This window comes from Exophiala bonariae, assembly GCF_035927105.1.
Source record: "Exophiala bonariae strain CCFEE 5792 chromosome Unknown scaffold_33, whole genome shotgun sequence".
In the NCBI taxonomy this organism is placed as follows: Eukaryota; Fungi; Ascomycota; class Eurotiomycetes; order Chaetothyriales; family Herpotrichiellaceae; genus Exophiala; species Exophiala bonariae.
In genome coordinates this window covers 133,324-157,307 of record NW_027042508.1, presented here as the reverse complement: position 1 = coordinate 157,307, position 23,984 = coordinate 133,324, and the positions used below count along the sequence as shown (strand labels likewise).

The window sequence follows — 23,984 nt, the reverse complement described above, 5'->3', positions numbered from 1 at the left end:
CCACGGATGGCACACGCTAGAAGACAAAGCGAACTGCAACAACGAAATCCAGGTCGCTTTGTACAGAAATCCATCACAGTACACAGATTGTCGTGACAGGCGCAAGGCATTCTCTCAGTGCCAAGCCTTCAGTAACGTGACCAATCGACAGGGTCCACCGCCATACACTCTCCTCCGGGCCTCGTACTACAATTTGATCATATTCATACACATCTCCGTATCGAACATGACCATGTCACTTCCAGAATTGTTTTCTTTCATTGCCCTCGTTTCTGTTGGGTTCACCCTGGCATTCGGGAAACTGTTACCTGCTTCAAAATCCACTAAAGTATGGTCGACATTCTATCCCACTGTCCTGCTCTCCTATCTGTACAATTCCGACGCATTCAAAGCTGCCTCAGCTTCAGCTCGCAAGTACACCCGCGATGAACCCGCTAATGCAGTGCTCATTGCCTTCGCCATTTTGGCACCTCTGAAATACATCCAGCGCAAACTCCGGTTTGCTCGTATCAACGCAACAAAATGGAAGTATGGATACACGGACGGCCCTGCATCGTGGGAGCACATGACCATCAAGGAGGCCCAAGAGATTGAAGCAAACATGGCCGAAGTAAGTCGATCCCAGTCACCCATGGTCCTTTGAGGATTCGTAGCACCTTGGCCGAGCCTCATTGCTCCCATCGGATGTTTACATTTCATGGCAAGATGTACTGACTGTGTTTGAAGTGGTGAGTCTTCGAACATTTTGTATCTGTCCGTGCTCCTGAGTCGATAAAACCAGGGAATTTCCACGCCTATGGCAGTTCGGATGGATCTCAGATTTCTTTCGGGTGAGCTTCGATCATGAGCACAAAGGTGACTTAGCACTGATTTATGGTAAAGACTTCCACCGATCCAGGTGTTTCTCGTGCGATTGGCAATCCCGGCCACTTTATCAACGAGGACAGAATGATTGAACATGAAAGAATGCAGGCGACTATTCACCTCATGACGGGAATGGTGGCGCACAAGGTCAAATCTCGAAACCACAGTCTTATAATTGCGAGAATCAATGAACATGTGAGTGGAAGCCCCGGTAAGTGCAAGATGAGAATTGCATGACCTGATTACAGCAATACAGCACCATCGATATGGTATGAAGATCAATAGCGATGATGTGCTTTACCTCATGATCCTTTTTGGCCTTGCCCCTATCCCTTGGATCAATCGATTCGGGTATCGCAAGCTTGAGCCATTCGAAGAACACGCGATGTAAGCCGGACGCCTGAGGAATGAGTGCACTTTTTGCTTGAAATCACTGACTTTCGTTCTAGCTGGACTCTATGGAGAGAGGTCGCTTGTCGTATGGGGATCAAGTACATCCCTAGAACCTTGGAACAGGCCAAGGAGTGGCGAAGGGTAGACCTTCTTATGACCACGACGAACGCCATGAGGCTAACAATCGTTTAGCAATTTGAGAGAACTCTCCGGTGGCGTGAAGATGCAAACGAGGTTATGGCCTCAGCCATGTTGGATCAGGTCCTCTATCCTATTCCTGGACCTTTGAAAGGCTTTGTGGCCCAAGTATTCGTGTCCATCGTGGACTGGGACAGTACGTCAAGTCTCTACTGCTCCAAATTTCAAAATGACCACTTCTAAGGTGCCAAACTTTCTAGTTGTCTACTATTGTCGTCAGTAACCCCCTAGCCGAGGATTTTAGACTTTGAGCTTCAGTCCTAACATGTTGTATCTTCAGAGCTTGAACAGCTGGCACCAAATTCATACATACGCGAGATTGTCTTCGACATCTTTCGAGTCTGCGGCTGGCTGATTCGAGAATTCGGTTTTCTTCGAATCAGTGCTTATCAGAGATCTCCTCCAGAAGCCAACAGATATGTGAGCACACCCCTGCAGTCGGGCCGATCTTACGACTATTCTTCCAGATACTAACGTAGAGTTCCAGGTCAAGATGACTTTGCCTCATACGCCGTACGATACCATGCCCTGATGGCAAGAGCAGAGTTTCTGGAACCTCTGGGGTCCGCGAGCGCTTCTTCGCCGCCTCCGCTGTCTCCCAGTTCCTAGCAGCCAATATCGAAGTTGAAGGGGTGGCATTCGAAGCCATGGGCGCTCCACACAGACATCCAGATGTGCAGTCTGTCATTGAGAAGAGAGTTCGCGAGAACGCTTCTGTTCTAGAGAATGCAGAATACGGTTATCGCCCAGCGGTAAGGTTTCAAGCCAATCGATCGCTGCCACCCGTCAAGGGCCCATCGTACGGCAGCGACGAAAATGCATTTGCTCCGGATACACCATTAACCCCGAACAATCCCACTCGTTTCAGTAGGGAATATGAGCGCCGTGGTGGACCCTTTGTGGCGCTGCGTGCTATTGAGAAGCCAGAAGACGTGTCTATAGGTTTCACCAAACAGCCTCTGGAATGACACAAGATCGTTGTGCCGCATCTGGTTTATTCAACGCCAATAGTTCCAGTCTTTGCCTAACAGACAAGACTGATCGTGGAGGAAAGGCACATATATGATCCACAGCACATTGCTGATAGGAACGTACAGAGCTCGCCGTGTACTCATTAGGTAGCAATATGACGTGTGAAATGGATCATCCGCGTATTTTACAATCACCACAAGTCCCCCCGGAAGGCTTTGCTAAATTGAAAATCTCTCCTCAACCATGGGTAAGCTCAGTAGAGTAGACCGGAAAGCTCGGGTTGGGATAGGAAGTAGGTAGCTCTCTTACCTGGCGGTCTATGATCGTGACGATGATTGTGTAGATGATAGCTTGTTTTATCTGGCTCCCACTGTTGCTCTCGATGTCGTTTACTCCATTTGTCCAAAGCGTCACCAGGACTTCAGGCACCAAGCGGCACAGGCTTTTTCTCTACGCAGCATCACTACGCCGTCGCTGACCGTTGCTGGCTGTCCAAGACACTTGAGCTCCCAGGTGCTCCTCCGGTGCAATTGGTACGATAACTCCATATTCAGGCCTCTAGGGGTGACCAAGCTCTAGGTTAAGGCATGGTAGGTGTGTCCCAGAATCATGCAAGGATTTCAACACTGCTGAATGCTTGTCCAAGTAGTTGCAGAGAATTGAAAGCTCCTTTGCGAGGCTGCGAGGGCAGAGACCGCACTTTCACCAAATTCACTGGTCAGTGACCACAGGATACAAGACGAGCGCGACAAGCGTGCTCGAATTGCCGGTAAGTGAAACATCTCAGATTAGATTTGATGTCAACATGGCTTGACGCTGAATAAAGATGACTCTCTGGTCTAAGGATGAAAGAAAACCCGATATACAGCTTCCGTCCAGCTTTGCAAACACGATGATAATATTCTCGCTGGTGACTATTCCATGCTCTCGTACAAGATCTGGCTGCGGCGCATAGTATCATGCGCCTACTATATCTAGTACGCATCTGGCCGCCTTCGTAATGCTTAGGGTCATGATAAAAATGAGTTGAACGCTAGACGTACTCAGATTCAATACAAGTCAAGTGAGCTTTCAAGAAACCAGCCCACCACGTCGGACAACTTCCCCTTCCAAAATGAGTCTCAAACATTTCTGAAGCATGTAATAAAGCCAATTAGGATTTCGCATTTCTGAGATTTTCGTAGATGTATTTCTCAGTTGGCTCTCATACAAGGAGTTTATCCTTTGGGGGCAAAAGTGGCGGACCCTTGATGGGATCCGACTCTAATCGCAATGGCTTGGCGGATAAGGCATGGATCAAAATTCCACCACTCCTTTAACAGTTGATACAGCCGAAACAAAGCATGAGGTACTCACGAATACACTGGGAAACCAAGAACAGATCGGTGTATTGTCACTGCACATGGTATATTTGAGGTGATCCGATCGAGGCATCGAATTCGTTGTCTTACAAATGCTCCCACGAAGCGCAATCGACCCGAGAGGATTCTGCGCCATGGGTTGCCCCTGAGCTTGATATGGAGTAGATTGTACAGTATACATCACAAGTAGGATACCCACAATTTTGGAGAAACAAATTCTGTTAAGCGAACCTAGATTGCAATGGGTTGTGTTGCTTGCGTGATTTGGTCATCTCGCACGCCATATGCCTCCCAAGATATCGATTCTCGGCATTTGGTCCACGCGAACCACTGAGAAGATCAATACAACACGTTTGATCCTTTATCTTCTCCAAGTTATTGACCCGCGTACTTGGCGTTGTAGTAGATTGTACAATTGCGTTCAGGGTTGCATCTTCGGCTGTATCTGTGCCATTTCGCGCCGCAGAAGCCCGTCTTCCGCCGTGGAATTTGGCTTCGCAACGCCAGGGTCGTGATTGCGCGATGGAAGAAATTTCTTTGTTGGCATAGCGATGATCTCCAGCAAATATCAAGATAAGAGGGTGGACATCTGGAGCTGGTCAGCGCAAATGTACAGCTTTTAGCCAGCTCATGATCTGAAATCATCATGGGGGTACAAGACAACAACACCACGGTGGTGAAGAAGGCCAAATGGTGGCATCTTCAATGGTATTCTGAGGAGGATACACCCGAGGAGCGCAAATTCATCGTCAAATTAGATCTCATCGTCGTCCCATATGCTGTGCTGGCATATTGGGTAAAGTATATCGACCAGTCTAACCTCAGTCTGTCTCAACACTCCAGTGCCGGATCTTAGCTAAACGATCACAGACAATGCCTATGTCGCAGGTATGAAGGAAGACCTTGGGTTTTATGGGAACCAGCTGGTTCAATTGCAGACAATGTATACGGTGGGAGCAGTTCTTGGGCAGCTCCCATTTCTGCTCCTGTTTACTTATATCCCGATGTATTGGACCATTCCATTCCTTGACATAATGTGGGGTATATTCACACTGCTTCAGTACCGCACGCAGAGTTTTGGCGAACTGATGGGGTACCGCTTCATGATCGGTTGGTTTGAGGCAAGCTTTTTCCCTGCGATGCACTTCGTCTTCGGTAGCTGGTATCGTGGGCATGAAATTGCACGTCGTGGTGGCGTATTTTACACAGGACTTGGCTTGGGCACACTCACTGCTGGCCTCATTCAAGCTGGCGCATCACACCGTCTCGAAGGCGTGCATGGTCTCGAGGGTTGGAGGTGGATGTACATCATTTGTGCCCTGATCACCATTCCCGTCGGCATCTTGGGTTATTTCCTCCTTCCTGGCACTATTGACCAGCCAAATCGATGGGTGCTCAACCAGAAGGATATTGAGATCGGTAAAAATCGCTTACTTCGGGCTGGCCATAGGGTCGAGGGCAAATTCAAATTCACCCATCTGAAATCCGTCACTCTGTCACCGCAATTCTGGACGGTGATCCTTACTGACGTCTTGTTCTGGAACGCTGGCATCTACAAAAGCACCGCATCTTTCCTGTTGTGGATCAAATCCCTGAATCGCTATTCGGCCGCTGAAATAAACGAGTATGGCACCATTGCACCTGCCGTTGGCATTGGTGTTACAGTTTTTGCATGCTTCGCCTCTGACCTTTACCTGGGGCCGGCTTGGGCGATTACCATGTGCTCGACTCTGAACGCTGTCAGTTTGGCGATCCTGACCGCTTGGTATGTACCGGAAGGAGCCAAGTGGTTCGCTTTTGCCAATAGCTACTGGTCCAATGCATTGAGCAGCAGTAGGTGCCCATCACGAGAATGAATTTAAGGCGTATGTTAACGATTTTCAGTTTTCCATGGTTGGGTCAACAATATCTTGCGAGACTCGCCTGAAGAGCGATCGTTCACTTTAGTCCTCATTAATATCATTGGTTTGTAACCTCAGTTCCTCGAGCCGACGTCCATATTCTTCCCGTTTTCAATGATTTACGATTTCCTCGGTTTTTGGGGTTGACGAAGAGACTGACAATATCCCAGCTCAATCCTCCACCGCATGGACACCTATCCTAACCTTCCCCACAGTCGAGGCCCCTCGATTCGCCAAGGGTTTCTCCTTCTGCCTTGCCTGTGCCATCGCGCTGATCATCATGACTTGGGTTCTCAAGTGGTACATCGATCGCCTGAAGTAAGCTTTACCCCTACCCCTGGAGCTCCTTTTCCTAGTTCAGGATCAGCAACTAATCTTTTTTCTGGCGATAGTGCCACCAAGGTCACCGACACTGAGAGCGATGGTGAGGACCGCGTGACCAGCCCAGCGAGAAGCGAGAAGGCCGCTCAGGCTGAAGCTGCGGAAGTCCACCGTTAAACGCTTAATCAGCTACGACGGAAGATTGGTTATAATCACGTGGACTTATACGATCGCTGCTCTTCCCAGATCGAAAGATAAGTTAGAGGTGGTAGACCGGCTGCTGCTTAGTTTTAGTGCTTCGGAAGGTAGTCGATACATCAACACTGCGTTATTGGCTGTGTGACAATAGATTCATGCAAGGGTACCGACCACGGGTTGAGATAACCGGCATGACAAACTTGCGTGAGCATAGAGTATTGGCGGATTTCCCCCTTGAATTTCTGGCAAGCGAAGTCCAATGGAAGCAGAAGAGAAGAACTCACGTTGGAAAGACCATAGTTATGATTGAGAATTTGTATGCAATGGGAAGCAAGCCCTCCACGGTGGCAAACGCGTGCATTCTCATATGAATTACCAGCCCTTTTGACCACGCGGTGTCGACAACCTGTCTGGGAACCAAACTCCTATTGTCATGGAAAATAAGGCAAACATTCTAAATGAGTAAAAATTTGCAAAAGAGCGAAAGAATAGTCCTCTATCACGATGGCTCATGCGATAGCTGCACTTGCATCTATCCTATCTCTTCAGAGAAATTTCCAATCATAGGAATGACAACCCGCTAGCTTTCATGATAGCAGTTCCTCGTCGCTGAGCATACTTGATAATGGGTTGATGTAGATGTGAAAGCCCTAGACACTGCTCTGTAAATCTTGAAGTCGATGTTACTGAGTACCACCAATTGCGGAGCATCAGTTCATTACTTGTGGACATCCACCGCCCAAGTGCCACTTCGCGTATTTCGGAGAGCAGACCATTAGATACCTTCTCTGGGCCAAAGTTACAGATGCTCCATGTCAGTGGTTCGTGCCCGAACACATCTCCCGTCACAGTACCACCTCTCAGGAGATCTTTGGCATTCATTGTGGCGAAAGCCTTGGGGTTGAACATCCACATGGGCCAGCCTTCGTACTTCTTGAAGTAAGTCGGTGCGTTGTCCTCCAAATCCTGGATGAGATCTTCATTGCTATGTCTCGATGTGTCGACGAGTTAAGGACCCTTCTACACACGTGCATTGGAACATTGTATCCTGGTCTCATTATTCTGTCTCCTGCCTTGATCTCTGACGCAATTGTGCATGTCTGCATAAGCTGGCCGAGAATCTGCCTCAACACAACTAGTGTTACCGACCCGCTTTTGAATATGTCATTGGCATTCATGGTCGCAAATGCCTTCGTGTCAAGTATGGATATAGGTCAGCCTTTGTAACGCTGGAAGTATTTCGGGGCATTTTTTTCTGATTCTTCGATGCATGCTGTGTATATCAGAGGCGGGTGTTGAGGCAGATCAAAGCCATCCGCTTCTAGATCCTCAGCCCACGGTGTCTTCCAGAGCGGACATGTACGCTCCCGTGAGTTCTCCGATGCTGCTCGGTACAAGATGTACCGCCTTCATGTGGAGTGCTTCGTGCTCTCTATCAGAACTTGGGCACCAAACCTTTTCTTTCTTGGCTTCACGAAAAATCTGATCCTGTCCCTCTCTCTGTGGTATTTGGTTGCTATCAATTCCTGATAAGGTCTGAAACCCTCTTGACCATGGGTGTGGCTGTGACACTCCCCGCGTTAGTCGCGTGGAACTCTGCGCCGTGTAGCGATTCCTTGTGTGAGGATTCTTGATGCGGTGTCCTTCGTCACAGGCCACCCGTCGTGGGAAGCCCGTCTACCGGGTGACGAATTCTGTGACATCGAAGCCACCTGCTTCCTCTTCGTCATCTGGTACTAGCAACAGGGACCTTGTGCGCGCATTGCTGCAGAGGTTCAATCGCAACTCTTCTGGAATCAGTGGGTTGGTTGGGGATGTTGGACTCAAGATGAAATTTGAATGATGAATTGGTTTCGAAATTCTGAGCCCATGACGTCGGAGACTGCCCCTTTCTCAGATAATCCTTGACAAACTCAATTACAACATGGATAGTGTTACGCGCATTGTTGGCCTAATCTTGCTTGATGGTCTTTTAGTGGTATGAATCGCAGGAATGGAGGCTCTGAGCGTCGTAAGAAGGATATATCCATCAAAACAACGCCAAGGCTAATGTAGATCCCATGAGTTAGCTAAGATCCCGATAGTCAAGCAACCTGCGAAGGGAAGAAGATCTTCGATTCACATGAGTTTTGTGTATGCTTGGAGATGATTCATGAGGGTATGTGTGCCGTACAGATGCCACCGATACTGTTGTTGTGCGTCTGAAGGAGTCGGAGATGCAGAATAGAGCGAGAACTTCAGATAAGCCTTTTTTTTCATTTTCGTTTTCCCTCCCGAATATCAAGACCATGGGAAGAAATAGATATGTTTTGGTGAGGGTTGAGAAGCCTAGAAACCTAGAAGAGCGATCGGTCATATCAACATTGCGTCGACTTCTTGCCGGGATGACCGCAAGGCTGTCACCCCTGTGAACCACATCACGTGATCTATGGCTTGAAGATGTGTTGTGTTCTTCAGAACAAGGTTGGGGAGCTGTTCACCATCCCTAGACGGTGAATCCGGTCATGCTGCCGCAACCGTACGAGTTCAATCTCCATCTGCATCTGCATCCATCTGGGGGGCTCGGGATTGCTAGCAGGCTGTTGCTCGGCTTGGAGGCGAAGAAGCAACCAGACTGTTGAGCTCGTGGGGAAACCTGGGACTACTGGTGCTCCTGCTGATTGCGTCGAGAATGATGTGGATCTGACTTCAGACTATGACGTGGATATTGACAGGGAGGATTCCGCTGGGTCATCTAACGCAGAGAATGGGTGCTTTGCCGGGATGATTGTGACTTGAACGTCGTCGAGGCCAGCATGGTCTATGATCGCTTCGATTTTGTCGATCAGCGTATCCCAAGTGCTGTGAGTGATTTTCGGAGCACCGATCACAATTATGACCGGGTTTTTAAGGCTCTCTAACGCGGTCCGAGAGGGCTGATTATGAAGTCCTACCACGCCTCATTCGCACATATCCATCGATTTGTATGAGATGGGCACCTCGACCTAAGCCGCCATAGGTAGACCGAAAGTCAGTCTATGTATCATTTTTAAACATTCTGAAGTAGCTGCCAATAGCTTATCCTTCGGCCGTAGATTGCAGACTTCTTGCTCGCATCGCAGATGGGAGCGGTTGGAATCACACAGCCTCCGTATCCTGGTTGGTACACCGTACCGTAGCCACCAGCACTCACGACACCACAATGAGGGCGATTACCCAGCCAGGGAGCCGCTGCTCAGGGCAAGTAAAAACTTCGGAAGAAGCTCGACATTTTCTTTACTCTTTGATAAGAAGAGGAGGAAACCCAAGAACGAAAGGAGTCTTGGTTGGTCAAGGATAGAAACCAAAAACGAAAAGAGCGTGGTGGATAATATTAGTGTCGTTCCAGTCTGTGTAATCGATACTATTATTATCAACAACGCTGTTTTTGGTTTCGGTTTTGGTCGTGCCACAGAACCCGGCGACGCTGCAGCACGTATTCAGACCACATCTTGCTCCTCCGACAGCTGGCCCACACTCTATCCCGGAGCCTTTGCTTAGAACAGCAGTTTCCGTGAGGACGATGAGGAGCGCGATTAAATGAATGTATTTGGAGATCATTTTGGTGAGAAGGACTCCCCTGGTCTGGGATAGTTCAGTAACCCTCTGGTAGGTGCTCAACTCTTGCTTCAGTGGCAGCAAAGCAAACGCTGAGACGCATTCGACGGTTCTATTTCCAAGACTCTTCAAGTCTTCTTTACGGAGTCCTGGCCAATGATCCCCATACTCGGGTACTGAATTGCCCACAATACCTTTTTTGTGCGTTATTTCTGCTTCATCTCTTGTCCTACTATCTGATGAGTCTCGGCGTTGAAGGACCTGCCATTTCCTGAAAAGAGTCCCATTTAGAAATGTGCTTCGGGTTGAAAGACGGAGTCGAGCTGAATTACTGAAAATTTCCAGGAGAGTTATGGGGTTAATCCCCCAATCTGGCGGCGTTGCTCTCATGAAGATGTCTCGTTCATCAACGTAGGGATTCTCGCTCATGCGATTGATCCGGGACTATTGAGATGCACATATGGTTGGTCGGCAATAGACGCCGAAGTGCAGTTCGTCATCTTGTCGGTGGAGGTTTAATGTCGTAAAGATTCCAGGTCTTCTGACGAAGTGAGGATGGGATCGTGTCTCATGCTCAAGAACCTTGAAAGAGAGCTCAATGTTGATGCTATCAGAAAGGTAGCCAAAGGATTATTTGTGAGACGCTGCTGGTCGACCTAGTTGTAAAGATGCACATCAATCCTGGTCCTATGTATCCAGTAGAATTCGCCATAGAAATCGATCAAAAACAACTGAAGAAATGGGAAGGAATGTAGGACCCCTTCATTCTAAGGTATGCAACCATATACCAATATCTTTCTCATCATCCAACCCATCAAATCTCCCTAAGCCTCTGCCATGACCCACGCCTTTCATACCTAGGGTACCGACCCTCATCAGTGGGTGAGATGAGTTCAGAACCCGAATATTGGCCGAAAGTCTTGAAATTTAAGCCAGAGCCATCTTTGGGCACGAGAACCCCAAATATGGAGTTTCCTTAGCATTGTTCCAAGGAGCGTCATCCATAATGAAAGAGATTGAATTGTGGCATTTATGGGAGATTGGGTCATCCGTGTTGACCAATCCAGACTCTCTTGGAGTCATGATGCCATCCAGAGACACCATTTCAGTAATAATGGTGGGCTTCGACGAAATATAGTCGAGCATCGCTTCCACACTCAAATTCAGCGTCAACTAGGAGTACCAGCGGACCAGGATTTTTACAATGAGCGTTCCGACTTTGAAGATTGCTTCTGCCTCTGGCGGCATACAGACGATTATGGTTCCACAGCTGTGTTGTATTCGTCCGTGATCATTGACCGAATGTCCGATCCCATGCCGGAGCGAGAGTCGGGGGCGATGATCCGTTACATGATCCCGGGGTAAACACCGATTTGCTTCACTCATGCGGGACAGCACGCTTTTGTAGCATACTTGGTTGATGACAGATGGTGAACAGTAAGAAACTGTAAGCTCCCCTTGGCGTCTGATTCTTGATCTTCCAGAGACGGCTGATGCATTCTTGGTCACTTGAGGTGTGACGCTCCTGCTTCATCTACTACTAGAGCTCGGCAACATCTGGTTGGAAGCTAAACAAGTTGGTTGCCATGTGCATTGTGCTGTAGTGTGCTCCTCAAACTGCGTTGGTTCTGGCCGAGGACTTTTTCTGAGCAATTTAGTAGCGAGCCATAGGTAGCGTTGGACGGAAGGTTGATTCTCAGAGAGTTTCTGATTTGAATCCGCCAGGTATAAACACTCGAACCTTTCGCATACTGGCCACAAGCCTTGTAGTTGGTGCCACCGCGAAGCATATTGCACTTACCTTCCGTAATCGTCTGTCTGTTGCAATTCGCACACTTCGTGTCAAACGTGCTTAACGCTGTAGCGGGGTCGTTCCTCGACGACTACTTACCCTCAAATTCTTACATGACCGCGAGTACTCCGAATCTCTGTCAGAAAAATTGCTGTAGAGTGCGGCACCGAGTTCGCCCACATTCTTCCTTTCGCTGACAGCCTGCATCTTGATATATGTTCTGTCATGCTTAAGCTGTTCGAGCCGGCATGTAGTTTGGGATAAGGGGCAACAGCAAAAGTGGGTTGGCCATCGTTGTCTGGAATGTAATGATTTAGAACATTCTGGAAATACCCAACTGCAATCAGGATCTATACTGCGCCTGCCATATCCGAGTTGATCACTCCATAATATTGGCGACTAGAATATGATCGCAAGCTGTCTTGAGAAACTATCTCTCCAGCAGCAGTTTTGTCCTTAGTCCACGACCAAGCTGTAGATATCAGGTGAACGATATCCGTAATGTAGTGCTGATCCATGGGCCAAGCGCGTTCAGTTTCTTATTCTGCTGTGCTGCTACTGCGTCTGCGCATGTTATATTCAAATCCCCTTGGGCCTTTTGTGCTGTTGAAGACTTCAATGGCCATCAAGAGACATATTGTTCTCCATCTGACCATGGATCGTGCTCACGCTGATGTCAAGTACAGTTATCTCCGATTCGATGTATTCATCGGCGGCCCGATCGACATCCCTTACCACCGACAGCAACAAACGCAAGTTGCGTCATATTTCCAGTCTTGCGGGAGGCACCTAGTACATCTTCTGATCACTCTTGGGGGTATTGGAGAAAAGCCTGAAATCATCAAAAACTTCATGGCGGGACAATAGGTGATCGTCGCCTGGTCCCTGAGCTCTTGTCTTCAGGTGCAGAGAGTCGGTTTCGGGGATCATGGTGTTGAAAGCTACCATGCTTATTATTCCGGCCCATTGAGCATGAGTACCGTAAAAGTGAAGAGTAGGTCCATTACTAAGCTTCTCAGATTGACCAGCAGAATCACCATCTTGTCTTCGTGGTCGTTGAACTTGCGGTAGATTTCCTGTCGCTCGGGATCTGGGGTGCCAGCGAGACCGTATAGAGTTCCACTCCTAAGTTCTCCAGCGTTCCCATGTTGGTTGAGAATCGATAAAGACCGAACAGTACCAATGGTTCTGACGATGGTGTCGGTATATGGCACTTGTTACAACTTGCTGAGTGACAATATGAGCTTTGCAACATTGTGCTTTCAGACACAAGCATCTCTGCCAAACTTGCGACCATAAGATCAGCGAACCATTGCATGATTTTGCAAGGAATGGGCTTGATTTTAGAAGGATATCACCCATAGCTTGCAATCATCTTCAAGTTATGGTTTCCATGTAAACCCGCCGGGGAGAGTTCGAAGACCATCCTCGTACCGGCCAACTCTGGTCCGAAACTGTAGACGCTTTTTGCGTCATGTGGAGATCCTTCTTCTTTGCAAAATACAGACGTATGCATCATCCCGTGATGTGTAAATGGAATCGAATCAAAGCTTCGAGCAAGCCAGGAAAACTCAGTGCTTCAAACTAGCTATGATGTTTGTTAAGGGTTTTGATTTCATGGTGTCTAGGTAGATAGTTGATCTGGAATGAGCGATGGGTTTCTTCGAGGACATCTAAGCAGTAAACCGAATTGCCCGAAATTACTCAACATCTGGGGTTGTCGTGCAGAATTGACACTTCTCGTACAATCTGATATCCTTGGTCAACTATTGGTCCTCCCAGCCATCACCAGTAATTCCTGCGAATTTCTAGCATTGCTCAACTCTTGCTATCATTCGCTCTGTGCTCACCCTTGGTGTTGTTGTCGAGTGTCCGGTATCGTAAAGGAATCCGAGGAGTTATTTTGAATATCCGACTCAAGGGTGGCAAAGAAACGCCTTCGCATCCCATGGACACAGTTGTTTCACCTTTGCATCAAAGAGGGTTTGAAGCTGGCATGTCGAGGATACCAAAATCCACCTGAGTTTTGAGAGATATTTTGGCCCGGGATTTTTGGAAGATTTGTCTGATTGACAAGATAGCCAACCACCGGCCTTAAGATGTCTCAAATCCCAGTGGGCCCTTTTTCATTCGGATTCTCTTTCAATTTGACTGCTTCAATGTGCTTTACTAAAGTCAAGAGGATTAGTGATGACATGGTATTTTGTGCCAGGGAAACATCTTGGGTGCTTGACGGTCTTCATGTCCTTTTAATGCCGAACTTTGTTGATATGCATTGAATGGACTTCAATTGATGCAGCCCCATTTCGGAAGTTTGAGACTGGTGGGATGTGTGCAACGTCTGCGAGTGATAGAATTGCCCATCCTTGCTCTCGAGCAGGTTAGAACCATTGTTACCGCAACCCTTTACATTTGACTCGAATTCATTGTTGATCGAGAGGAAGACGACATCATGGTGGATTCCAGAGAGTGGGACAGAGAGATCGTATGTGAAGCCGCCGCTTGGGAGCAATTTTCTTGCTGCAGCATGACCCAGACGACAGAGGGTCAAGGAGAGGTCACGTTGAGAGGAAGTCAACGCAAGCCAAACACCAACCACCGTCTGTTGAGCCTGGGTCTATCAAGTGTTGCGTACGGATGGCGTCGTTGTCTTCAAGTCTTCGAAAGCGAGGAGGGCGAGTGTTGCGCCAAACAAGTGAGGTTCTCTGTCTGTGAAGCTTCATTTCTACAGCTAACGCCTCATTTGGTATGGGCTGTGAGCAGAGCAGTACTCTTCTCGAATATTCAGAGCCGCGAGTTCCAAAACGCACGACACTGTCGCTACCCGAGAGGCTGGAGAGTGGGGACGGCATTCCCCAAGTCTGCTGATACCTTCCCTTACTTGAGCGAGCTCGATGTTCATATCATCACCATATCTTCCATATGATTCCAATTTTGTCAGCAAGGCATCTTGATCTGCAAACACTCCGAGCTTGTGGACAACCTTTGCTGTGCATGAAGCCACAGAGGATTCTTCAGTCGTTAGATGTGCCACAAAAATGTTGCAGGCAGCTCTTCTTGGGAAATGAATCCGGAGCTTGACTCTGGAAATGGTGTCATAGCTGGTCATAGAGCACCAGCACAACAAGCCTTGCGATTGCCTGGACTAGCATGCACCAGGAAGTGCTGCATCAACAAAAGATTGATCGATTCGATCCACCATAGAGGGTCAATATCGAATGATGGAAGGATACAATAATGCGGATAGGGAACACGTAATCCCTGTCATTGACGCTGAGGGAGAGGAATCCACGAGGGGATGACTGATAGATCTATATATAGCGACGTGGATAATGAACCTTGCTGTATCCACCTTGCCATCGAAAGGGTTGAACAGTGCAAGGACTCAAGGACACAGCGTGTGCGAGTGTCGCGATCGGAATGAGGAAAGTAAGAAGGGAAATTGGGAGGAAAGGACAGATATTTATAGGCAGGAGGAAGAGGGGTTGAGCTCGAAATTCACAAAGTCCATGTTAAGCAGTCTGACTCACTCACCTCGATGTGAGACATGGGATGAATATCCGGGATGAAGGGCTCTGGGGCAGTGGGCGAAACCCCAAATATGAAGGGCGCAATGTATGTTTCATGAACGGTGATTGTTGCCTGTGCAGCAAAATCAAGCGGAGATGAGACAATTGATTGAAAGCAGTAACGCTTCAGCTCCTGGAACGAGAAGAGAGAGTTTGATACTCAGCACTGGTCAGTGTCGAACACTAGCCCCTAGAACATATTCTCTCGTGACTGCTGTAATCGGCTTGTAGTTACCTGTAAAACATACACTCTGTTGTTATAGCATCATGTCTTGCGCATATCTTGCTTCATCATATTCGTGAAGTCTGTCCGTGAAGTCTGCTCCGGTGTCATTATGGTGGTAGACTCATGGCAGTGGCAGACCTGGCATGGCAGGTTCGGCTTGAAACTTCTTCACCTCACCCACTACATCTTCTGGCATCCCCTCACTGACGCTATCGTGATGTTTCGCCGTGGAACCCTTTGGCCGCCAGGTAGAGACAGCAGGGATGTTGGCCTTGAAACGTTCTACTTCCGTTCCGTAGGCCTTTGGGGTGAGCTTCATAAGCGTATGGAGTGGAACCTCCATCCACGGTGACTTCTCCTGGGGAATCTCCATGAAGTAGGCAAAAATGCAACGAACAATTGCTTGATGGCTGTGAGAAGGAGTTAGCATGCGGTAAAAGGTATTGCCGATGTCACGCAAAGGAGGAAAGAAATGGATATCTTACGTGATGATAATGATGTTCTCGCTTCGTTCCAACTCCATGATGATGGGTTCGAGACGAATGACCACATCACGATACGATTCACCTCCACGATAGCGATAGTTGTACTTGTCATCATCGCGAGCCTGGAAATCTTCAGGATATTGGTCTGCGATCTCTTGGTACTTTTCAAAGATTAGCCGATACAAACAAAAAAGACACGATCGAGAAATTACTCACGGTCATTGCGTCACATACGCCACTGTCCAATTCGTCCAGTGCCTTCCACTGTAGCTTCTCCCAGCCGAGGTCTTCAACAAGGTATTTAGCTGTTTGGCTTGTGCGCTTGAGGGTAGAAGTCCAGATGGTTAAGGGAGCATCCTTTGGTAGCCCTGATTGCTTAAGGAGTTCGGGAAGCATCTTCGCATAGCTTTGACCACGTTCGCTAAGGTCTGCGTCTCCACCAATTTGGCCACTCAGGTTGAACTCAGATTCGCCATGGCGCGACAACCAAATGCTTCGAGGCTTGATGTGGAGATTTGTTAAGTAGTAGACAAGCCGTGATTGAAGATAGTCTTGAATCATGTTGATGACAGTACGTGCGCTAGAAGAGAGTCAGAGAAGTTGGATGATATGGGCAGCATACTTCATACCCGATGTTAATGATCTTCACATATGTCAAGTGTCTCTCCGATTCATCGATCGTTTGGTACACCTTTTCATAATTTCGAATTCTGTCACGAAAATCGCGTGCGGCGGCTTCGGGATCTTGCCTGGGATAATTATTAGCGAATTATCCATTAATTCTGTCATGAAGGTCTGGGATCCTACCCAACGTAATCAGGCGAACTGGTCTTGACTTCCAGGATGTTTGACATGATGAGATCTTCATCGTCACACTTGCTCTCCACGAAGAGATCTATATATAGTGTCAGACCGTACTGTTTGAGATGGAGATGAGATACTTACGGAGGAGGTTTGCTTCGACGATCTTCTCATAGATCCACTTGCGTCTGCTCTTTGTTGAGTTCGTAGCGTCCAGGAGGGCAACCTTATTGTCCTTGTCCTTGAACCAATTGAGCATGTCCGCAACGGCTGCTTCAGCAGCGGCACGACGAGCCTTCTCTCCTTCAGGGTTGTTCACATCGAAGAACTTCGCATCAGGATGGGGATTATCTGTCCGTCGGTAGCTGCCGACGTTGAATACCTCAGCCTTGACAGAAGTCCAGCGAAGATAGCGTTTGACTGGACAACGAAGTTAGCTGGAAGGACAGCTTCGTGAGGCAAAGGGAACTTACCTTTGCCAGCTATCAAACTCTTGCCACGAGCCGGCAAGCCGACCATGACCACAACGATCTGGGTGACATCTGTCTGTGAAAGTGGTTAGTTTACTATCATCTTGAAGCAACAGAATCAAACGCTGCATCTTTGGAGAACGAATAAAAGCATACTCGATCACTAATCGGTCCACAGAACGACATCTTGAATGAAAGAAGAACCAGTCGGATAGTGTTGTGGATGAAACAGATGGATGTCCTGGCAAGAGTTGAGCCGTTGAGGGAGAAATCAAGTTTGTGCGGGCGAAAGTGAGATGAGTGTACAGAGTGACCAGTGGTAGCAGGTGCGGCTGCGCCGTTGCAGTTGCCGTTGCCTGCTCAGCCTCTCCTTTCTTGCTCCCTCTCGGCGCCGACTTGGTATAAAATGGACAAGCTATCGGTTGTCACATTCCAGTATGATTCCAATCCAATGACAACAAGAATCCCTGGGACTATTTCCACGACAAAAGCGGTGCTCGCTCAAAGAGTGAAGCCGTTAACCAGAAGTGTGGATGTCAACCCCTTGCACAGCCGTCACGATGACCGGAATTGATATGCCTCCAGCAGCGAGCCTCGTGATGATTGATCTTTCAACAACCTTCGAAATTTCTTTCAGGAAGGCTGAGGTAAGTCACATGCAGGACAAGAATTAACGACTTGTCAAGGAACTATCATACCACTCCTGCTTGTGGCTAGAGAGTTTTTCCAAAGGTGGGTGGTTGAAATAGTCGTGGTTGGGTATAAAGACCATGCAAGCTTGCAACTCAGATCTGGGATCTGGGCTCAACACAATTTTGCAGGTTCTGACAACTGCTTTTTGTCCCTCGGAGAATTAAGGAACTTCTGTTGTCCCCACGGCTGATCGTATTTCTCCACCACGAAGCATGAAAGGTGCTGACTTGGGGGATCCGTGGTGGAATGAGCGAGTCTTCCGGTTCACCGGAATACCAGGTCTTTGAGAACAACGACCGAAGTGGATTGAACAAATTACTTCTTCAGCCTCACTCCGGATCAAGACTTGGATGTGCCAGTAGTGCCTCGTCACTGCTCGTGGTTGACAAAAGCTCTGCCGTCATGGATTCACTCCCACCAACTGCCTCGGCTGGATAGGACAGAGTTTCCGCAGCAGAAACTGCCCGCACATTCTCAAATACGGTGTTCCTGAGGCACATGAAGTGCACATTCCAGTCCCATGAAAAAAAACGGACCGAACAGGGAACGAGAATTGGCTGATATGCCATGTGACCCTCACAGTCCAGAGCCGGTTTCTTCCCATTCACCGGCCGGGAAATCTCATGCGACGAGGTTCAAAAACGGCAAAACAAACACAAAAACCACAGCAAAAGCAGTCGAACAGAAAAAGAAAAGACGTGTATTACTCACATCGGTTTGAAGAAGCCGGTTCAGCGAACTTCGGTTCAACAGTGACAGAGGGCTTGACTGCACAAAGCTCATGCCTGCGGTTAGGCTCTCGCACCCGGAGAGCTGGGTCTGCAGTCGCCCGGAGGTACCTGGATCTGGCTGTGGCTTTGTGGCGTGGGGTGTTGCTCGTTAAGCGTGCCTCCCTAATAATAAGCCTGCCCTGCCCTACCGAGAGTCTGCCAATAATTGGAGAGGTCCTCCACAGGTATGGCTTGAGCGGTAGGAGTTGTTCACAGTGAAGCGTCCTATCGATATCTAGTCAAACTCAGAACGTGTTGTCGTGACGCTCACTGTTGAGGTCAAAAGTGCGACATCCGATCAACGACCAAAAGGCACACGTTCTCCTTCTCCTCCGTCGTCCAGATCGATTGCCTGCCTTAGCTCAAAAAAGTGACAGAAGAATCCGTGAATATCTGAATATCGTGGCGGCGTAGCGTGAGGAGCGGCAGACTGATTTGTCGGTGAGCCAGCAAGCTACCAATAGACTGGTGTCAACGGCGCTATTTTCTGATCGGCCTCTTTTGGAGGTCGCCTTTCTTTGACAGGTTTTTCACTCGGTCCCTGAGTATGTTGAGAACTCTATGGACTTGTTCAAAAAAGAATGAATCCGCCGTTAATGGGATTGGATTTTTCTAAATCTACGCACGCAATTCCCATACGGGCGAGCGAGCTGCTCACGATCTGATCCAATTGCTTATCGTAAGGCCCCGAGAGGCTCTTCTTATCGACGCTAAACATCGCCTGCCGCCATTTTGCATGTGTATCAATCAATTTGTCACACCAAGATTGCGCAGTGCAGCACAATACAGTATGCGAGTATGTAACAATCATGACGAGAAAATACTATCATTGTAGGATTTTCTGCATCCTGCGATCTGAATAACGAGTGAAAAGCAACTGGGCCCAGGAGAGTAAGAGAATCTGTAAATCACTCGCCAATGCAGGTACTTACGGGGCTCCTCCTACAAGGATAGACGTGACCAAGGCTCGACGAAATTCACAGATAGAGGCAGTTTGCTGATCGACGAATTTTGACATCTGCTGTGTCCCTGGCTATGGAAGCAAAATGACTGACTTTTGAGTTGCACTAAAAAAGAACGAGAGAATACCAGCACTTTGGACGGACTTGTCTCCAACCCCAACTTGACCCTCAAAGCCGCCTTGAAAGACAAATGCATTTTAGGCAAGTATCGTCACTTGAATGGGATGAAAGTAGAACGAGAAGCTCTTTCAACACGAAATAGAAAGGAACGAAGAACTGCCAGCACCATCTGTATAGCTTTCCAAATCCAACCTGCAAACTTTTTCCAGGTTCCTGTATTGTGCTCTCCTCCCAAGTTTGCTTGACCAAATCCGTCTCCCAACGAAGAGTCGCTGTGTCTCGTTTCCGCTCGAGGCATCATAGGATCTTCCCTCTTCCTTGCTTTCATATTATGCTACGTTCTTTCGTGAGGCGGAAGTCGAAGTGATCTCTCTGAAGGCTTCATGTAGGAGACTTCCAGGGAAGAGGAAGTCGACATCGGCCCTCTGCTTCCTCCGTGGATCAAACCCGTCCAGATCGTCAATCGATGCCCTCTTCAAGATACCATCCTTCTGGACCTGTGGGGCACACCGGTCACACAGCATGAGACCGCATCCGACTCCTTTGCCTCTGAGCCCTGTCAATACTCTGCCAACTTTGTCACGACACTGATCTGCATTGCATCGAAAGTATGCCGGTGCGTGACAGAGCGAGCATGTTCGAAGAACACCAGCCTTGAGAGTCGGAAATTCTGGCACCCAGTCTGCCGAGGCCAATTGAGCACCATACTGTTCTTCGAGGTCCTTAGCACGCCTGGCATACTGTATGATGGAGTGGACTTTGCAGGAAGAGATGTAGATGCGGCTTAGAGTGCATTTGATGCACATCTTTGTCGGCCCATCGTGGGTTGATCGATGTCCGTTACCAAGTTCCTCATAACTAGGACTGTCTCGATATTTAATCACACCAACTTCTAATTCACCATATCCAAAAATGCCATACCGAAAATCGGAGCAGAAATGGCATGGGTCTGTTGGGGTTGGTTTATGATTGAAATTGATGGGGTGTGCCCAGGTTGTAACAATAGTCATCTGTCTTCCAGCCAGATTCTCATGGGGCAATGGTGAGGACGCAGGTGATACATCCGGAGATGGCGAGCAGTCCAAAAGAATTGCGCTCTCTCGAGAGTTTCCCAATGCCGAGCCAAAAGAAAAGTTTCCGGCCTGATAGCTCGTCGGCGGTGACCGAAGTGAAGCAGCATGATTTCTGATGACTTGGCTTGGTGTTGGAGGCTGATGAGGTTTGAATGAAGGTGACACGTGGAACGGTGTGGGCAATGGTGTGGGCAATGGGGCAGGGAAAACTGAGCTTGATGTTTGAATTGGTGTTGGTCCCCTTCTGGATAGCAACGAGTCTGATGCTCGGGCTGATGGCAAGGGTCCATTTGGTATAGTCGAGGTGGATGCTTGAGCATCTGGGATGGGCAGTTCGATCGTCTCTCTGATCACTTCACCATCTGAATCTTGAGCAACAGGCTGCACTAGCTGCTTGACAGCCTGATCTACCTTAATACACTCAATTTGTTCCGTGGCACAGCGTGTGCAGCAATTCTCATTGTTCTTCTTTCTGACGCAACGGGATTTGGAAAGCGTACAAGCCATACATTTCTTGTTGGCTGCAGATTTGTCTTTGTCTAAAATGAACTTGTCATTTCGTAGTCGTCGTCCGCCCTGGTTGTCGATCTTTGCTGCTTCTTCATCAAGTTTGTCAAGATAGAAGCGGCTTGTGTTAGGTTTGCTAACATTTTGCAGCTTCTTGTTATCACCATGACTAGAGGGAGTACTGAAGACACAACCAGTATCGGGACCAGGACCAGTGGATTCTGCCTGAGAACTTCCTGTGCTCGTCTGCACCTGTCGCTTAGCCTTCTTTGGGAGACGTTCTGATGCAATTGCCCGTGCCAATCTTCGTTTGCGTTTAGTAAGAGAAGGATTATATTCGTCAAGATCATCTGAAGACGAGTTCTCCTCCAAAAAGAGGCTCACATGTTTGACAGCCCTTGAACTCGATATCTGGCGGAAGTTGTAATCATCACGCAGATGTCTTTGCTCGTTGCTGGGTAACCAGGCAGGGCCGTCGTCCTTGAGCTTTCGAAAGATGCGCAATGTATGCTGCAGTTTAGCTTTCGAGTAAGGCATTGTTCAGGTTGTGGCATGTACTTTGCTACTCAAAGTAACAAGTGCATACCTCGGGTGGGTTGGAAGATGAAGTGGCGCCAAGCAGAGGAACGACAGAAGGATGATGTGAATGTGTCTGGATACGACTTGAGAATTATCCAAGATAATCCAGAGGGACCACCATGAAGCAGAGGAAGTAAGATGTTCAAAGGCAAGTAAACAAGGCGAAGGAAAACACCTCCAGATAGTACCAACGTGGAGACGAAAGTGAAAAGAAATGACGAGGAAAGTACTGGTAGTTCATAGTTATATTATGGTCGCGAAAAGATCAGATCGGCTGGACAACCATGCATGTGATAGACTAAATACTGTTTCTGCATTCCAGGTCAGCAAGTGAATCCGCGACGCAATGATAGAAATGCATGTGAATGTACGCAAAGGGTTCAGATCTAAGCCCTGTCACAGGCTGTGGTCGTCAAAGCCGTAGCTACGGTGACCGTCGTGATAATAGAATAAATCATCATAAAAAGTGCAGAGGCAAAGGAATAGATATGGGGTTAATTGAACTTACCCAGTAACAAACTAACTACCCAAAGCGACTACTCTTTGAGATATATCAGCTGGGGTTCGCTCAGATGTCACGAAGATAGCCGAAATATGAGGGTATTCAGGCGGACAGTCTCGTCTTGGTCGATCGAGATCAACTTGGACATATGCTTGTCTTTGTAGTGTCGATTCATCATGAAGGACAGGAAACTCGAGCGTATTTTACCTACCACGAGCAGACAATTTCAAATCCACTGGGAATACTTGTCAGCACAAGTTCGCAACTAGTTCAGGAGTACAAGCTTGATTGTTCAGATTCAGAAGGCATGAATGGTATTTGGATGTGTCTCTGCATCAGCAATGCTGGAATAAGACTCGTCATCTAGATGGGAATCATCATAGAAAGAAGGCGGAAGGAGATTGGGTTGAGCCTACCATTGGCTAAGGAAACCCTCGTCGGACACAACTGAGCTTCAGCTGCAGCAATCTTCTGTCAGTATGGGGCCATGTAATACCGACAGGGGATGAGATCAAGCAAGGCCAATCAGAGGGCGAGGTTTTCTAGGCCTGCCACAAAAGGGCATATCCATCAAGACCAGCCATGATAGACTGTCGGAGCCCAGTGCCATTCATCATAGAGGTCGCCATCTTCAGAGTGGGTTTGCATACCGTGGGTCATAGTCTACTTTGGAGGAGTCAGCTTCTGATCCCAACAAAGTACCTGAGATAAGTGGGATTGCGAAAGGAATCGTGATCAGATATAGCCATTGAATATCTTCAACAACCCGAAGGTCTCAGCCGGTAATTTCCAGCGTATGTAATATTCGAAAAGTCATCATAGAAGGTATGGGAGCAGGAGAAGTTGATGAACGTACCATAGGAAGGCTTCGTTGAGGTCATATTGGGTCGTGCTCGTGTGGCACTCAAAGGCGCGGCTTTTCATTGATGGTAATCTCAAGCAGGGTCCTAACTGCTGTTCTCGTCAGCAAGACGCACCTCGAATGTAGCGTGGCATGATGAAAATGAGGGTCGACTATTATTCAGACTGACGTGCTTGCAAGTGCGAGTTTCATTCCCCTGAGGGTCAAAGACTCTAGTTTGTTGCGGTATGCGGATTCATCACTTGAGATGACTCTTGTGATTCTCGTGATGGCAGGGGAAAACGTACCATGTGTGAGTATTCTCAAAGCCCATACTGTCTCTTCTTGTTAGCTCTTTGCTTCTCTTAGCACCGGGTTTGCTGTAAAAGTCGAAGGTCCGCAGCCAAAAGTGTGTCGGACAACTCTGGACTCTTCAGCTGACCAACGGTTGCAGAGCCACACATTGGAGAGGATGAGAGGAAGAGCGTTAATCATGATACACACGATTTCTCAGGCCCATAAGCTGCATAGCTGAATGCTACGCATGAAACCGTGTAAAACATGAGTTGTTCTCTGTGGTACAAGGAGAAGAGGAAAAAGTTGTTTAGTGCAGTGGATTTGGAAGAAATGCAGTAGCGCAGTGGATTGCACTTGCCTTCTCCAATTTTGGAGATCACGTGAAAGCTTGGCGGTAGTCCCAGACGCCAATCTCAATACAGTAAGAGCCGCCACGTGATCGAGCAATTGTATCTTTATTTGGATCACCGCAAGGAACATCCCACTTCCACCACGATTGGTCAACTACTTTCA

At 48.1% G+C, this 23,984-nt stretch overlaps 4 protein-coding genes across 4 annotated transcripts; 2 read left to right on the top strand and 2 right to left on the bottom strand.

The window, feature by feature from the left end:
- Positions 1-226: 226 nt before the first annotated feature.
- Positions 227-2,423, top strand: LTR84_008718 (uncharacterized protein; the record flags this gene model as incomplete). The annotated part of the gene is made up of 8 exons (XM_064852263.1): positions 227-610; positions 883-1,059; positions 1,121-1,251; positions 1,314-1,398; positions 1,450-1,591; positions 1,736-1,875; positions 1,943-1,968; positions 2,000-2,423. The coding sequence occupies 8 exons, from the start codon at positions 227-229 to the stop codon at positions 2,421-2,423; spliced, it is 1,509 nt and encodes a 502-aa protein (XP_064701537.1).
- Positions 2,424-4,434: 2,011 nt separating this feature from the next.
- LTR84_008717 (uncharacterized protein) lies at positions 4,435-6,187 on the top strand (the record flags this gene model as incomplete). The annotated part of the gene is made up of 5 exons (XM_064852262.1): positions 4,435-4,612; positions 4,659-5,621; positions 5,673-5,753; positions 5,860-6,007; positions 6,082-6,187. The coding sequence occupies 5 exons, from the start codon at positions 4,435-4,437 to the stop codon at positions 6,185-6,187; spliced, it is 1,476 nt and encodes a 491-aa protein (XP_064701536.1).
- A 9,305-nt stretch (positions 6,188-15,492) lies between these two features.
- Positions 15,493-17,313, bottom strand: LTR84_008716 (uncharacterized protein; the record flags this gene model as incomplete). Its single annotated transcript, XM_064852261.1, has 8 exons — positions 15,493-15,781; positions 15,857-16,017; positions 16,073-16,436; positions 16,486-16,605; positions 16,664-16,751; positions 16,802-17,077; positions 17,131-17,203; positions 17,284-17,313. 8 exons carry the CDS (start codon positions 17,311-17,313, stop codon positions 15,493-15,495), a joined length of 1,401 nt encoding a protein of 466 aa, XP_064701535.1.
- Positions 17,314-20,001: 2,688 nt separating this feature from the next.
- LTR84_008715 (uncharacterized protein) lies at positions 20,002-21,789 on the bottom strand (the record flags this gene model as incomplete). Its single annotated transcript, XM_064852260.1, has 1 exon — positions 20,002-21,789. The coding sequence occupies one exon, from the start codon at positions 21,787-21,789 to the stop codon at positions 20,002-20,004; it is 1,788 nt and encodes a 595-aa protein (XP_064701534.1).
- Positions 21,790-23,984: the final 2,195 nt, after the last annotated feature.